At 50.2% G+C, this 11,790-nt stretch overlaps 1 protein-coding gene across 1 annotated transcript; it reads right to left on the bottom strand.

The window, feature by feature from the left end:
- Positions 1 to 4,522: 4,522 nt before the first annotated feature.
- Positions 4,523 to 7,605, bottom strand: LOC136788498 (olfactory receptor 14C36-like). The gene is made up of 2 exons (XM_066987052.1): positions 7,557 to 7,605; positions 4,523 to 5,520 (listed from the first exon to the last, which is right to left on the bottom strand). Exons 1-2 carry the CDS (start codon positions 7,603 to 7,605, stop codon positions 4,574 to 4,576), a joined length of 996 nt encoding a protein of 331 aa, XP_066843153.1. The 3' UTR covers positions 4,523 to 4,573.
- Between the last annotated feature and the right edge of the window lie 4,185 nt (positions 7,606 to 11,790).

Below are 11,790 nucleotides of genomic sequence, written 5' to 3'. Positions count from 1 at the left end.
GCTCCTGGCCTGTGTTCAGACAGCAATGACCTCACAAACACCTACACAAGTTCTTGGCCTGCTCCAGGCCTGCCAGCTCCTCAGGCACCAGTGACCTCACAGGTACCTGGACAATCCATGGGCCTTGCCCTGACCTATCAGCTAATTGATCACCAATGAGCTCCCCACAGACCCACACAAGCCAGGTGCTTATTCCTGGCCTACTGGCTTCTCAGGCACCAGGGTCCTCACCGCATCTAGCACAGGCCATGTTTGCTCTCAGCCAGTTAGTTACACAGGCACCACTGGCATCCAGATGGCATTCACAGGCCAGGGGCCTGCTCCTGGCCTATCAACTCCTCAGCTGACCATGACCTCATAAGCACATGTTGCCTAATGGAAGGTGTCCCTGCCTGTAGCAGGGGGGTGTGGACTAGATGGTCACTAGGGTTCTTACAACCCAAACCATTCTACGATTCTGTGATTCTCTGATATCCGTGCAGCTGATGCATACTCGCCATAGAGGTAGTCAGGCTCCAGTGACCTCCCAAGAACTTATACAGCCATGCACCTGCTCCTGGCCTACTGGCTACTCAGCCAAGAGTGGCATCACAAGTACATTCCCCAGGCATGGGTCTCCTTCCTGCCTGTCATCTTCTCAGGCACCAGTGACCTCACAAGCTCCTACGAGAGCTGTGGGCCTGCTGCTGGTCTGTCAGCTCCACAGGCACCACTGACCTGAGCACCACATAGACACCTATTTGCTTTCGGCTCACCTATGAACAAGTGTGATGCACCAGTAGACAGGTGCCTGGGATTTCTGTTGGATGGCAGGAGTAATCAAGCTTGGGGTGCCATCACTGATATGACATCCCTGTGGCTCCCACAGGCCCACACAAGCCATGTGCTTATTCCTGGCCTAAAAGCTTCTCAGGCACCAGGGTCCTCACAGTGTCTAACACAGGCCATGTTTGCTCTCGGCCTGTCAGCTACTCAGGCGCCACTGGCCGTCAGAGCCATTCACCTGCCATGGGCCTGCTCCTGGCCTATCAGATGTTCAGCTGACAGTGATCTCATAAGCACAAATGATCTACTGGAAGATGTCAGTATCCATGCCCTTGACAGGGGGTGGGTGTTCATGTTCAGCTGGCTGTTGACCAACATCCCCAGGTGCTTTTCTGCTGGGCAGCTTTCCAGCCACTCTTCCCCAAGCCTATGCTGCTGCATGGGGTTGTTATGATCCAAGTACAGGAGCTGGCACTTAATCATTGTTGAATGTCATGTGATTGGACTCAGTCCATCAATCTAGCCTTTCTAGATCCCTCTGTAAACCTTTCCTACCCACAAGAAGATCAACTGTCCCACCTAACTTGTTATCATCTGCAAATGTACTGAGGGTGCATTTTTTCCTCTCATTCAGATCATCCATCAAAATAGTAAACAAAATTGGACCCACTACTGAGGCCTGGGGAGTGCCACTGGTGACCGTGCACCAACTGGACTAATCTCTCTTCACTCAGACTCTTTGAGCATGGCCTTCCAGACAGTTCTTCAAGCATCAAACTCTACACTTGTCCAAGCCATGAGCGGCCAGATGGGTTGTCATTCTGCAGGGCTGCTGCTGCTGAGTCCACATGGAGAAGATGTAGCTCCTTCTTTTATGTTTTTTTTCTAATGCCCTGTTCTCAGTCCTTTCAAACCAACTAAGCATGAATCTGGTGCTTGTGATGAGCTGGTGCTCTGCTCGTGTTCCAGTTACTTGCTAGCATGTATCATTGTCGTTGAGTTTGTACAGCATGGGCATTCTTACATTCCCTTTTGTCTCTGTTTGCTTGAGTCTGCATTGTCAATGGTAGTTCAGGAAGACCAGACGGAGTGGCTGCAGGGGAAGCATGAGGTTGCATCTGTCATGGTGGGACTTTGGTCAGCATTCACAGTGCAGTGACTCAAGCTGTGACACAGGCAGGAGTTGCACACTTTGAGGGAATCGCAAAGGTAGTTCCTTCTTCAAGGGCGATGCCATCCTGAGTCTTGTCCTTGCCTGTGCAGCACCTGTCAAAGGGTCGATATAAGTTTCTCCTCAGAAGAAAGGCCCCACCATGAGGGGCTGCCTAGAGCTGGGCTCCTCTCCACAGTTCTGATGCAGAGTCTTCTCCTGCAGGGACTCTCCCTGGACTGCAGCCTCCTTCAGGCCACATCCACCTGCTCCCACATGGGGTCTTCCATCAGTTGCGGTGTGGAGATCTGCTCCAACATGGTGCACCAAGGGCTGCAGGGGAACTTCTTCTCCAGCACCTGGAGCACCACTTCACCCTCTTTCTTCACTGACCTTGGTGTCTGCAGGGTTGTTTCTCTCAGCTTCATGAGGCCAGACTGCTTCAGTAAGGGACTAGACCACAACAATGCAGGATTTGGGGATCAGGTGATCAGGTTAGGGTTTCTGGATTAGATCTTGCCTTCCAGGGTTAGTGGTTGGGCAGAGTATTAGAGGGAGGCTTGTGTTTTCTGCCTTGGTTTCTAGTCTGTGTCTATTGTAGAGGCTAGGTTATTTGTTGAGATTTTCTTCAGGGCTCTGTTGAGGAATCATGTTAAGGCTGGAATTCAGTGCTAGGGACAAAAGGCTGAGGAATAGGGTGAGAACTGAGCTAAGAGTGTATGGTAAGGCCTTATGGGTTTGGGACTTGGCTAACCCATGCCAGATGAGGTTTGAGGTTAGGGGTAAGAGTAGTGGATTCCTTGCAGAGAGAGGGATAGCATTTAGATGTAGGGATAGGGCTTACGGTTACTGCTTAGAAATATTGCCAGGGCTTGACATGAATGTTTTCCTAGTCAGTGTTGCAGCAGCACAGCCTTACACGAACCCCTCTCACCTCTTCCAGATCTTTCCGTCTGTTAGCCAAGTCCCTCTTCTCTCCCCCAAATCTCCCACCTTTATTCTCCCAGCTTTCCCCTGAGCTCCCCAAATGTGTCACCCTGTTGGGGGCAGCTTTCTGATGGCCTTTATGACCTCAGGGGCTCTGCCTCCCTGCTGTTGGCCAGCCAGGGGCTGGGACAGAAGTGACCTCACAGCCAGCATCCACAGGGCTACAAGGAGTTCTTGTGCTCAGGAGGCCTCTTCCCAGCCCCCCCAGGAGCACCGGGTGCACAATCCCTCAGGTACTCTGCCTGCCAAGCATCTCATGCTTCAGAAGGCCTCCCACATGTCCCGACTCAGGTTTCCTAATGCAGCCTTTAGCAACTCCAGGGCATCCTGAAGGAAATGCCCACCCATGTGTGGAAAAGCGATTCAAGAACTGAATATATACTTTAGGAAAATATACGTTTTAGGCAAACTCTGCAGAGAAGGAGTTGTTGTGACAGTTATGATGACTAGGATTGCTTTATTCAGCTCCTATTCTAGGGGACCATACCTCCAATGGCAAGTGAACTTTAGACTCTCTGTGTCCCACTGGAATTTATGGCACCCTTAGGGAACAGTTTCTGGCACTTTGACTTACTCAGGTTCATCTCACCACAACCATACTGTGTGCAGTCTCATATGGACAAGGGAAACATGGACTCCCGATGTAGTCATTTAGTGTCCATATCCAGAGGAAGAAACCACCTGTGTGAACTGGGGTGAGAGCCCAGTGTTGGGAAGAGTGGTTGCAAGGGGCTGCTCTTGGACCATTGCCCTGGGGCAGCATCTGCCAGGGTGTCCAGAGTACAAGGTCCAAGCCCTGCCCCTGCTCTGCTGGTCCTCCCTGACTCTCCCAGGAGGACAGCCTTGAATACTGTGGACACAGGCCAGTGAAGTCAAAATCTCATAGGTGCTGGGCACCAACAGGCAGGAATGGAATCATCCCTCCCTGCAAAAAATATGATCCTGGGACTCCTATCTTATCTGCCTGAGCCCACAGAGAAACAAGCAAAGCAAGGAGCCTCTTTCAAGTCAGTTCCTTTGAAATATCCATGACAGCAGGTCTGGGAGAAGACCTGAGTCTTCAGGCACTGCCCCAAACAGATCTCCTTTTATGCTGGAGATGCTGGTACAGAGCCAGCTGTGTTAGAGAAGTTCCCCTGGCCTGTCCCTGCCTGTGGACACAGGACTGCCCCACAGCAGCACAGTGAGCAAGTGACAAGAGCAATTACTCCTCACAGCAAGATAAGGGCTCTGTAGGAGAGTGTGGGAGGTGAAAGGGAGAGCAGCTTGGGACAGACCAAGCCCTGGGGCTCCCTGGCATTGCTGCTGTGCCAGGACTCTTTTCCCCTCAACCTCTGCACACAGCCAAGTGCCACGACATTTCTCTGAGGATGGATCTCTGGCAAGCAAGTCACTGCAGGAACCATATTTTTATTTAAATACACAGTAAATATTTAATTGACCTGTAAATACACCTTGTTTACACCAAGTCTCAGAGTCAGACGAGACATTAGGTAGTGAACTGGAAGGGGAAGAAAGAAGAATTTTTTTTTTTTTGACAAATATAAGTAAACATAAGTAAAGCAAAAAGTAAAACAAACAAACAATCAAAAAAATAACCATAATATATGTCTTGGCCTTTAATGAGTTACATTATGAGTGATATGCAATGGACATGCAGTTAATTGCTTTTCAAAAACCTCCAGTCATCACTTTCCACACTGCATCTTTCAGCTCCTTGTTCCTCATGCTGTAGATGAGGGGGTTCACTGCTGGAGGCACCACCGAGTACAGAACTGCCAGCAAAAGATTCAGGGATGAGGAAGAGATGGAGGGGGGCTTCAGGTAGGAAAATGTGCCAGTGCTGATGAACAGGGAGACCACGGCCAGGTGAGGGAGGCATGTGGAAAAGGCTTTGTGCCGTCCACATACGGAGGAGATCCTCAGCACTGCCCGGAAGATCTGCACATAGGACAGCACAAGGAAAACAAAACACCCAAAGGATAAAGAGACACTAACCACAATAAGCCCGACCTCTCTGAGGTAGGCATCGGAGCAGGAGAGCTTGAGGATGTGTGGAACTTCACAGAAGAACTGGTCCAGGGCATTGCCTTGGCAGAGGGGGAGGGAAAAGGTATTGGCTATGTGCAGCACAGCATAGAGAAAAGTACTGCCCCAGGTAGCTGCTGCCATGGTGACACAAGTTCTGCTGTTCATTATTGTCCCGTAGTCCAAGGGTTTGCAGATGGCAACATAGCGGTCATAGGCCATGATGGTGAGAAGGTAAAATTCTTCTGTGACAAAGACAACAAAGAAAAAGACCTGGGTAGCACAGCCTGCATAGGAAATGGTCCTGGTGTCCCACAGGGAATTGGCCATGGCTTTGGGGACAGTGGTGGTAATAGTGCCCAGGTCGAGGACGGCGAGGTTGAGGAGGAAGAAGTACATGGGGGTGTGGAGGTGGTGGTCACAGGCTACGACGTTGAGGATGAGGCCGTTGCCCAGGAGGGCAGCCAGGTAGATGCCCAGGAAGAGACCGAAGTACAGGAGCTGCAGCTTGCGTGTGTCTGCGAATGGAAGGAGGAGGAACTCGTTGGGAAAGCTGCTGTTGGACATTTGCTGCCTCAGGGCATGGTTGGCTGTCAATGGTGGAAAAACAGAGTCAAGTTAGCAAGACTTCTCTGAGCAAAACCGCTACCGTGTTTCACAGATTCTTCTTCAACATGACACACTGTGTCTTCCTTATGACCTCTGTTTTATTCTGTCTGAGGTGCCTTAATGTCCAGGCAGATCCCTCTGTGGGCTCAGCAGAAGTCAGTACTGCCCTACAATATCCAGTGAAGAGCGCTGGGGATGGATCTATGGTGCCCAAAGGCCAGAGGCATCACTATTTTCAGGCTCCAAGAAGGACATCCAGCAATCCCATGAGAAACACTGAAGGTGGTTTTGGTGTTCTCTGTAGGCAGAGGGGTGTGAAGAGAAAATCTGAGGCTTTTCACAGACCTACAGCTCTCTTTCAGTGTCATGCTTTGAAAGCCTCAGTGAAAGCCTGTTCTTTCCTTTCATTCTCCCCTAAAGTTGTCCCTGGGGTGCTGTGGATCTGTGAGCAAACTGCCCCAGGCAGCAGCCTCTGGGCACCAGCAGGACCCTGCCCTGCTGAGGGGGCTCCTTCCACCCACAGCTTTGCCCCACAGCACCCTGGGCAGCTCCCTGGGCAGGCTGAGTGCTGAGCGGGGCAGGCGGCAGAGGCCCTGCCCCAGCACACAGCCCCTGGGGCACAGCAGGGACCCTGCTCTGCACCACAGCCCTGGGCACTCCTGCCTGCACCCCAGCTGCACAGCCTGCAGCTGGCACTATGAGAAGGAACCCTCATGTCCTTCCCCTCTGACAGCTTTGGCAGGAAATCAGTGATTCAGGAAACATCCCCATCCTCTGCACTGGACAAGCCAGTATATAAGCCAGGAAACCTGTATTCTTCCAGTTTAGAGCCACACATCCCCGGTGACTACCAGCCATGGAACTGGCAACTGTAGAAGAGACCCCTAGGATACTTTCATCTGCCTTGCCCTTCAGCCTTAGACTTACCCCGTTCAGGGCTGTGAAGATTTGTCCTGCAGTGAGCTCTCAGCAGCCCCCCTCCACACTGCCTTTAACATCTCCCTCCCTTCTCCCAGCCGCCCTTGTCCCCTGCAGGCAGTGCCCCCAGCCCTGCTGCTCTGTGCAGAGGAGTTGCTCCTGGGCAGAGCTGTCTCTCTGCAGCGCTACCCGCTTGCCGGGAGCTCCCCTTGGACCCAGGAGCCCAGCCTAGCTCAGCAGCACAGCTCCAGCCCAAGGCCTCGCTGTCTCTCCCCTCTCTTGTGTCCCTTGACATGTCTGTCCCTGGGCCTCCAGGGAACCAACTTTGAAACAGACTGATGCAATCCCTGAAGTTCCCTCCCACAGCTGGGGAGAGACACTTACTTCCAGCAGTGCCAGGAGAAGCTTCATCAAAGAATCACCTTGTCCTCTTTCAGTTTTAGGCAGGACACCCAGACTGTGACTAGCAGGAATCACATTTTCCCAAGCTGAGGTAAGAGATCACAAGGACTCAACTGAGGCATCTCATCCTGAGTTTGATGTCCTTGGGCTCAAATGAGGCCCAGAGCCTTCAATACCAGTCACAAAGTCACACAAGTTGGGATTTCTCTAACGTCTTCTCACGTACAGCACCTCTGAGGTGCCAGATGTTGTGTAAGATAGATTCCATGAGAACTTCAGAGATTGGAAAGGTAAGTATTAGCATTTTGCCAGGGTATGCCTCCAAAAAATATTGCCTTCCTTTTTGCCTTTTCCCTAACATGGGATCTTTCCCTATACCTTTAGCTAAAAAAAATATAAAACTCCCCTATAACATATCTCTCTCACCCCCAAGGGAGATCCCCTATCTGACTTCTCTTCTCCAATCTAAACAAGCCCAGCTCTCTCATCGTATCCTCATATAAGAGATGTTCCAGTCTCCTCATCATCTTTGTAGCCCTCCTCTGCACTCTCTCCAGTAGTACCATGTCCCTCCTGTACTGGGAGGCCCAGAACTGGATACAATACTGCAGCTGAGGCCTCACCAGGGCTGAGTAGAGGAGGAGGATCACCTTCCTTGACCTGCGGGCAACACTCTTCCAAATGCACCCCAGGATACCGTGGGCCTTCTTGGCCACAAGGGAACATTGCTGACTCATGGCTAACATGTTGTCTACCAGGACTGCCTTGTCCTTCTCTGCAGAGCTGCTTTATAGCAGGTCACCCCCCAACGTGTCCTGGTGCATGGGGTTATTTCTTCCTAGGAGAAGGACCTTGAACTTGCCTCTGTTGAAATTCATGAGGTTCCTCACTGCCCAGCTCTACAGCCTACCGAGGTCCCTCCGAATGGCGGCACAGACCTCTGCAGTATCAGCCACTCCTCACAGTTTTGTGTCTTCAGCACATTTGCTAAGGGTGCACTCTGTTGCATTCTCTAGGATGAGTAAGTTGAACAAGACTGGACCCAGTACTGACCCCTGGGGGACAGCTGGGGATGTTCAGCCTGGAGAAGAGAATGCTCCGGGGTGACCTCATTGCAAATTTGCAGTACTTAAAGAGGGCTTATAAAAAAGATGGAGAGCAACTTTTTTTTTTTTTTTTTCTCAATCAGTTAATGACAGGAGAAGGGGGAATGGTTCTAAATTAAAAGAGAGGAGATTTAGGTAGGTAAGGAGGAAATTCTTCCCTCAGAAGGTGGTGAGGCACTGGAGCGGGTTGCCCAGAGAGGCTGTGGATGCCCCATCCCTGGATGTGTTCAAATCCAGGTTGGCTGAGGCCCTGGCAACCTGATCTAATGCATGGCATCCCTGCCCATGGCAGGGGCTTGGAACTAGATGCTCTTAAAGGTTCTTTTCCAACCTAAGCCATTCTATGATTTCCCCTTGACGACTCCATGATGACTACTCCTGATCACCTTCTTAGCCCTGCACGTGCTTGGAGCTGACCTCCAGGATGAGCTGCTCCATCCCCTTTCCAGGGATGGAGGTGAGGCTGACTGGCCTGTAGGTTTTTTGCACCCTGCTTCTTGTCCTTTCTGAAGACAGTGGTGACGTTGGCTTTCTTCAGCGAAGACAGAGAGAGGATCTCATCAATGTGTATAAGTATCTGAAGGAGGGTGTCAAGATGATGGAATCAGACTCTTTTCAGTGGAGCCCAGTGACAGGACAAGAGGCAACGGGCACAAACTGAAAAACAGGGAGTTCCATCTGAATATGAGAAAACACCACTGTGAAGGTAAGAGAGCACTGGAACAGGTGGCCATGACAGACTGGGGAGTCTCCTTCTCTGGAGGTATTCAAAATCCGCCTGGATGTGATCCTTTAGGGCTGCCATCTCTTCCACTGAGGACCATGAGGAGACACCAGCCCCAGGGCCTCCTCGAATCCTCACCCCTGCACAGAACTCGTGAGGTGTCCATCCACTGTTCTGCACTTGCCATTGCACACCCCCACATCACACTGCCTCCAGCAAGAGCCCTGAGACACCTGTGAGGGAAAGGCTCCCCCTTCCCAGGGGATGGGGAGCAGGGCTTGGTCATGATCCAGCCCTTGTTGAAACTCAGCAAGGGCTCTGGTGGCATCAGAGCCACCTCAATATTTTTGTTTTCCACTTGGATTTAATACATCCAACTTCCTCCTTCATTCTCAGGGGTGGGCACCTGGTCTGCTTGTTCTCCTCATGCTCTCTTTGGTGATGGGCTTCAGTCAGGCCTGCTAACAGCCTCAGAAACTTGGAGGATTGCTCCTGACTTTTACTTTTTCAGAGGTTTATTCAATCCTTCAGCCTCTGCTGTTCAGGATCTTGGCACTAGAAAGAGCAACAATACATTCTGGTGCTCTTGAATTCCCTTTCAAGTTGCAACTGGTTATGATTTGGACTAGTGCTGTTCTTGGAAGATGCTGTCCTTGAAGAACAGCTGTACTGAGCTCTGCTGCTCTTGTGTGCTGCTCACCTGTGTGGGAATTCAGGTTGTGATTTTGCAATGGAAAACTCCACTAACCTTGCATATTCAAAAGTGACTGTGCAGGCGTAACAGTGGCATAATAGCGAGGAGTATGTTTGGCAGATAAGGGGACAGTGGAAAGTCCCAGTCTCCCCAAATAAGGAGGATAGCTAAGAAAAACATGATGAGCAGTGTGAAATTGGTAAAACAATTCATCACAGGCCCTCTAGTCATGAGAGAAGAAGAAAAAAAAAAAGAAAAAAAAAAGGAGAAATTAACAGTCGGTCAAATAAAATTGTTCATATATGATACAGTAATAAGCATCAGTAGTTTGTGAACCTGTAGTACTCAGCCAATGAGGAAACAGGGGAGGAATCAAGCATCAAGTAATAGGGAACATAAGGTTACGATATACTTTTGCTTTGAGCTCCTGCTTACAGGCCATTGCAGTCATGAATAAAAATGCTGCTTCACTGAGATCCTCTCCAGAGCCTGTGTTATTGGCTACAGATCGTTTCTCACACCTGAGTTCCTCACTACACGTCCCCAGAATAGGCCCAAGTCTGCTCCTCTGAGGTGTGACATCTTCTGTCTTCTATTCTGTTTCCTCATGCCCCTTGGGATCTGTGATCCAACAATTTCAGGGGCACGACAGCCACATTAGCAGTAGGGTGATGGTTGGACCAGCTGATCTTGAAGGTCTTTTAAAACCTTAATGAATCTATGACCCCTGACCAGCTCTTTCTGGCATGCAGGTATCAGATCCAGGTTTGTATTACCTCTGTTGGCCCATCTGCCAGCTGGACCAAGAAGCTATCCCAAGACACTCCAAAAACCACCTGGACTGTTTGCACATAGCTCTGTTCCTCTTCTGGAAAATGGGAGGGACATTAAAAAGCCCTCAGGGAGACCCAGACTCATACATCCAGAGACTTCTTTGGGGTGCTTAACAACGACTATGTCCACTTCCTCCCCCTGGCTGCAGGTTCTTTTTCTCCCACCATGATTGCACCCTTAGTGACCCCTCCTCTGATTGGCACCCACAAGGGCTCACGGAATGTTTCACATGTCACATAGAGGAGCTCCATATATCCAGGCAACTTCAGTGAGGAAATCTAACTCTGGATCATTCCAGCCTGTCTGTCCTGAAGTCTCTATCCACCTGTTGAAGCATCCCATAACTGCATGTCCTGTCCCACCATGCCTTGGCAGTGACTCCATGGATGTCAGAAATCACAGGCTCCAGCTTGTTCTGGTCTGTGCACCTGGCTGAGGGCGCTGGTACATCTTTGGGCTGTCACACCTCACCTGTGGGACCATGCCAAACTCTGCCTGCTGTCTGCAGTGACAATGAGAAACAGAGCTGGAACAAGCAGCTCTGGCAAGGGATGGGTTTGCTTTCAGTCTATCTATCTCTGCAGCCCCTGAGGGCTGTTGGTGGTGGTGAAGCTGCTCTCCAAGAATCTCAAGGTACTGTTGAGAGGCACACTCTGAAAATGGTTGGTCTGTTCCTTGATGGATATATCAAGGGATAAGTAAAGGATGGAGGAGAGAAAAAACAGGAGTTTGAGAGTGTTGGCACATGAGTGGACTGCCCTACATCTACTAAATTAGGGGGCTCTGTCGATTCCCTTGATGGCAGAGGGGCCTTACAGAGACATCTTGATAGATTTGAATGCTGGTCAGTTGCCTACCATTTTAAATGTAACAAGAACTAATGTCAGATTGTGCACATCAGACTGCGTATTCCAGGACGTACATGCAGATTGAGGGACAAGTGGGTGGAGCATAACCCTGAAGAAGGGGATCTGGGGGCTGTGGCTCATGGTAAGCTCTGGATGAGTCAACAATGTTCTCTGCAGTGACCATGGTGGAGTTGATCCTGTGGGAGGGCAGCATAGCTGACAAACAGCAAGCTCACAACTCTGGTCTTCAGAAGAGCCGTCTTTGGCTTCTTCAACATCTGCTTGGAAGAGTACTGTGGGATAAGGCTCTGGGGAGAAGAACAGTCCAAGAAAGCTGGTTAATAGTCAAGGATCACCTCCTCCAACATCAAGAGCAATCCTTCCCAAGAACCTGCATGGATGAACCAGGAGCTTCTGGGCAAACTCCAACACAGAAAGAAGCATAGAGACCTCAGAAGGCCTCTAATAACCTGAGAAGAATAGAGAGTTCTTGTCTGAGTCTGTAGGGTTGAATGTTGGAAATCTAAAGCCCAGCTCTAAAGGGATTTGGCCAAGGATGTCTAAGAGGGTAAGAAGGTGTCCTGGTTTCTGTTAGGATAGAGTTAATTTTCCTCCTAGTAGCTGTAGGGTACTGTGTTTTGGATTAGGATGAGAAGAGTGCTGATAACGTTTGAATTGTTGCAGAGCAGTGCTTACACTAAGCCAAGGACTTTTCAGCTTCTCAC

This window comes from Anser cygnoides, chromosome 38 (genome assembly GCF_040182565.1).
Source record: "Anser cygnoides isolate HZ-2024a breed goose chromosome 38, Taihu_goose_T2T_genome, whole genome shotgun sequence".
NCBI lineage: Eukaryota > Metazoa > Chordata > Aves > Anseriformes > Anatidae > Anser > Anser cygnoides.
This window is presented reverse-complemented; position numbering and strand designations above follow the sequence as displayed.